Raw genomic sequence first — 3,639 nt, 5'->3', positions numbered from 1 at the left:
ACATCTGCTAAGAGTATGTTCTCCCCGTGTTTGTGTGGTTTCCACTGGGTCCTCTGGTTTCCTCCCAAACTCTAAAGGCACAATGATAGGGAAGTTAGATTGTGAGAGCATATGGGGACAGTGATGGAGATTTCTGTAGAGTGCTGTGCATTACATAAATAACAGTCATATCTGCTCAGTATGATGCAGATCTTATGCTTGAGAATCATTTTGTAATTGATTGCTGAACATTTAAATTATAACAGAAAATAATGTATTTTGGAGCAGTCCAGAAGGATGATGATGTTTTAAGGAATTTTTTTGACAAGTCTATATGTAGTAAGGCTACCTTCACATTTGCGTTGCTTCAGGCGCAGGTTTGGCGACGCATAGCGACGCATGCGTCATGCGCCCCTATATTTAACATGGGGGCGCATGGACATGCGTTGTCTTGTGTTTTGTGACGCATGAGTCTTTTTTGGCGCAAGCGTCAGAGCGCAAAGGACGCAGCATGTTGCATTTTTTTGCGCCCAAAATCATGCCAAAAAAGGACGCATGCATTACAAAACAATGCATTTTGCATGCGTTTTGCATGCATGGTGCGTTGCGTTGCCGACGCGTCACCAACGCAACGCCCAACAACGCAAATCTGAACGTAGCCTAACTTATGCGCAGAGGTGCTTAGTGTCTTGTAGTCTGGTCCAATAATACAGTATCTCACTAGGACTCATTTGATGGGCTGTAACAATATTGTGGTATCTGCAATTTGAAAACGCGACTCTCCAGTTATTAAATTCAGAGTTTGGGGGTGGCGCCACTGGTTCAACTCCTAATTTCTTAAGGCATAAACCAATAAACACATCCTCCAGATGTATCCATCTAACATTTGGAAGGATTTTGATTATTTTGTGGGTCAGGTCTCCTGAGAGAACATATCCAGTCCCAGAACAAAAAGAAGGATATGTTTCTTCGGGATACTCATCTGGTGACACATACCATTTACTGTCTAAATTGCGAATGGGTGAACCATTAAGCATTAGAAATCCTGTGAAATAATTTGTTCTTGGTGGATGATTTGGTTGGAGGAGCTTGTTGACCAAATTTTCAGTATTAACAAACATGTCACTGTCTGTCTTCATTACATACAAGGCGTGGGGACAGTATGTGGTTATCCAGTTCAAACCCATCAGAACCTTCATGGTGAGGTTTGCGTATGTGTCCAGGTAATTCTGTTGGATAATGTCATGAAATCCTTGACTTTCTACTGAAATGGCTGTTTCAGCTTCAGTATTTAGTATAGGGTCTTTACCTAGGAAAAATAACCTAAGTATCTTGACTCCAGGTAGAAGATCCTCTCTTCCCCAAGTTTTTCTTATTGCCTGACGAGCTTCATGTTGCCACCTTTGTACAGTTATAAGCAGAACTAGAAATGGAACACGTTCCTTGCATTTATCAGGTTCATTGATAATATATTCATATTTTGATTTGTGGATATTGTCAGATATTTTAGTCATATTTATTCTAGTAAATGAAGGATATCTTGATTCATTTTGTGATTGTTCAGTGTAGAGTTCATTCACTTTTGGTGCATCATTTTCCTGAGATTTCCATGACAATGTAGAAATCACACTTTTTAAATTACTATCCTGACTTACTAATCTCAATGGAGACCAAGCAAAATTGCTTAAAATCAGCAGAGTCACAGTGAGAAGAACCAAAAAGAAAAACAATAGCAGTGTAACAGTCAACTTAGTGCAGTGTGACTTTTTAAAGAAAATCATCTTGAAATAATTCATAATGCAAATTCTTGACTTCTATCCTTTTGAACACAGCATCTGAAAAACATGAATGAAATAAATCAATATTACATGAGGTAACACCCTGAGCTAGATAGGATAGGGCTACCCAAAAAATATAGTGTGCAATGGCAAATCTCAAAAGGGAATCTGTCAGCAAGATTTTGCCAGCTAATCTGAGAGTAGCATGATATAGGGCAAGATGCTCTGATTCCAGGTATGTCTTATTTATTAGGTTGTGCTTTGTAGTTGAAGCGATGGCCAGGGGACCCCCACGGTGCAAGAAGACTATTGTACACAAGATGAGGTGCAAACAACAAAGGGTAGATTTATTGGAAGGCAAGGAACTAAGTGGATGAGGAAGATGCAAGCAGGCGTATACAATGGCAAAAGACAAGTTACAAGAGTTATAAACTTTATCTTTTCCGTAAAATAGCATGGTGCTCCAACTATTACAGACTCAAAATATGTCTAACAAGCAAATGTAAACAATAAACAAGTGATGATGCTACTCTACGTATAACCTCCCTGGCCTTTACTAAGCAGGCCACATGGCTCCCGTGTACTGACTATTGAAGCCTACACTAGGCCCTAACAGGTGCACCAAACAGGAACAAACTCACGGCGATGTTGGAGAATCAGATCCAGTGCCAGGGGGGCCCCCCAGCAGTCTAAAACGGTGGTGCGCACGGCTTTCTGTCAGCTCTGTGAAACGTGGTCTTCTCCTTGCTTCTGGATCCTAGGGATGCTCCTGGAAACTGTAAATCCCTTTCTCTGTATCTTTGTGGCCCTCTTGCAGCTATATCAGGACACAGTTCTTTTCTCTTTCAGCTATCAGCACAAAAAGTCCTCTCTGTAGCAGCTCACACACGCTGCTCCAGCTCCACACCTGCACTCTGCACAGACTAGTTCATTACACCGACTATTGCAGGGGAGAAGCAGAACATTCCATCATGCCAGACAAGAGGGTGCAGCCTCTTAAAGTTACAGTGTGTTCCTTACTGTCCATAACAGCACCACCCTCTTACATAGTTTCAATGCAAACAGTATTTTATTAGCAGGAGATTATCACTTTATTATCACTACAGCTCACATGCATAGCGGTCAGGCTCATATGTGTGTGATCCCCCAGCCACCACTGTGAAGCAGCTTGGTGACATTGCACAGGGCATCAAGGAGCTGCCTAAGGGCTATGGGAAGGTTATGTACAGAACAGAAGACTTAGTGTTGATGCATCTACATAATGCTAAACAGATGTTCTATTAAATAAACACCAAGCAACCCAGTAAGTGATGCATCTATGGAATCATGTTTTCTTCCCCTATGTTAAAATCACAGACATATCACATGCGAGTTACAGTTTCATAGTTATGGCAACTACTAGTAATGAGTAAATACATTCGGCACTCTTTGTTACTCGCACAAAAAGTACACTATTCGGGCTATTCATTTCTCAGCAAGTAATTTGCTATTCACCTCGGCATATTCGAGTGACCTTCCCAGCATGTTTAGAGCTTTATTTGAGCTTGTTTGCCGATCACAGTAATGCTGGCGCTATCTTTGGTGTGACATTACTGTGATTGGCTGGCCTGAGTAAGGGATATTTAATCTCTGCCGGCACCATCTTGTGCACATTGGAGCCGGAAACAGCGCAAAGATAGGGAAGGGTGAGTGTAGGGTGAGTGATAGCACTGTATAGGGAGAGGTTGTGATTCCCGGAAGCTCTTTTAAGAGCTACTGAGGGTGAAGATTAGTGCATTGTTAGGTGGACATAGCATAGGGAGAGATTTAATACTAGTGAAAGTGAAAGGCAGGCACCTAGGTGTTATCATCATTACAAGTACATGCTGGAGATCTCTGCTAG

At 41.6% G+C, this 3,639-nt stretch overlaps 1 protein-coding gene across 1 annotated transcript; it reads right to left on the bottom strand.

The window, feature by feature from the left end:
- Positions 1 to 523: 523 nt before the first annotated feature.
- Positions 524 to 1,786, bottom strand: LOC138647915 (beta-1,3-galactosyltransferase 2-like). Its single transcript, XM_069737274.1, has one exon. The coding sequence runs from the start codon at positions 1,773 to 1,775 to the stop codon at positions 645 to 647; it is 1,131 nt and encodes a 376-aa protein (XP_069593375.1). The 5' UTR covers positions 1,776 to 1,786; the 3' UTR covers positions 524 to 644.
- Positions 1,787 to 3,639: the final 1,853 nt, after the last annotated feature.

The sequence above is a fragment of the Ranitomeya imitator genome, chromosome 8, assembly GCF_032444005.1.
Source record: "Ranitomeya imitator isolate aRanImi1 chromosome 8, aRanImi1.pri, whole genome shotgun sequence".
Classification (NCBI taxonomy): Eukaryota; Metazoa; Chordata; class Amphibia; order Anura; family Dendrobatidae; genus Ranitomeya; species Ranitomeya imitator.
Note: the sequence above shows the minus strand (reverse complement) of the source record. Positions and strands in the feature narration are given on the sequence as shown.

Excerpts from the sequence above, each read along its gene's own strand:
- LOC138647915 (XM_069737274.1), bottom strand. The coding sequence starts at position 1,775 with ATGAATTATTTCAAGATGATTTTCTTTAAAAAGTCACACTGCACTAAG.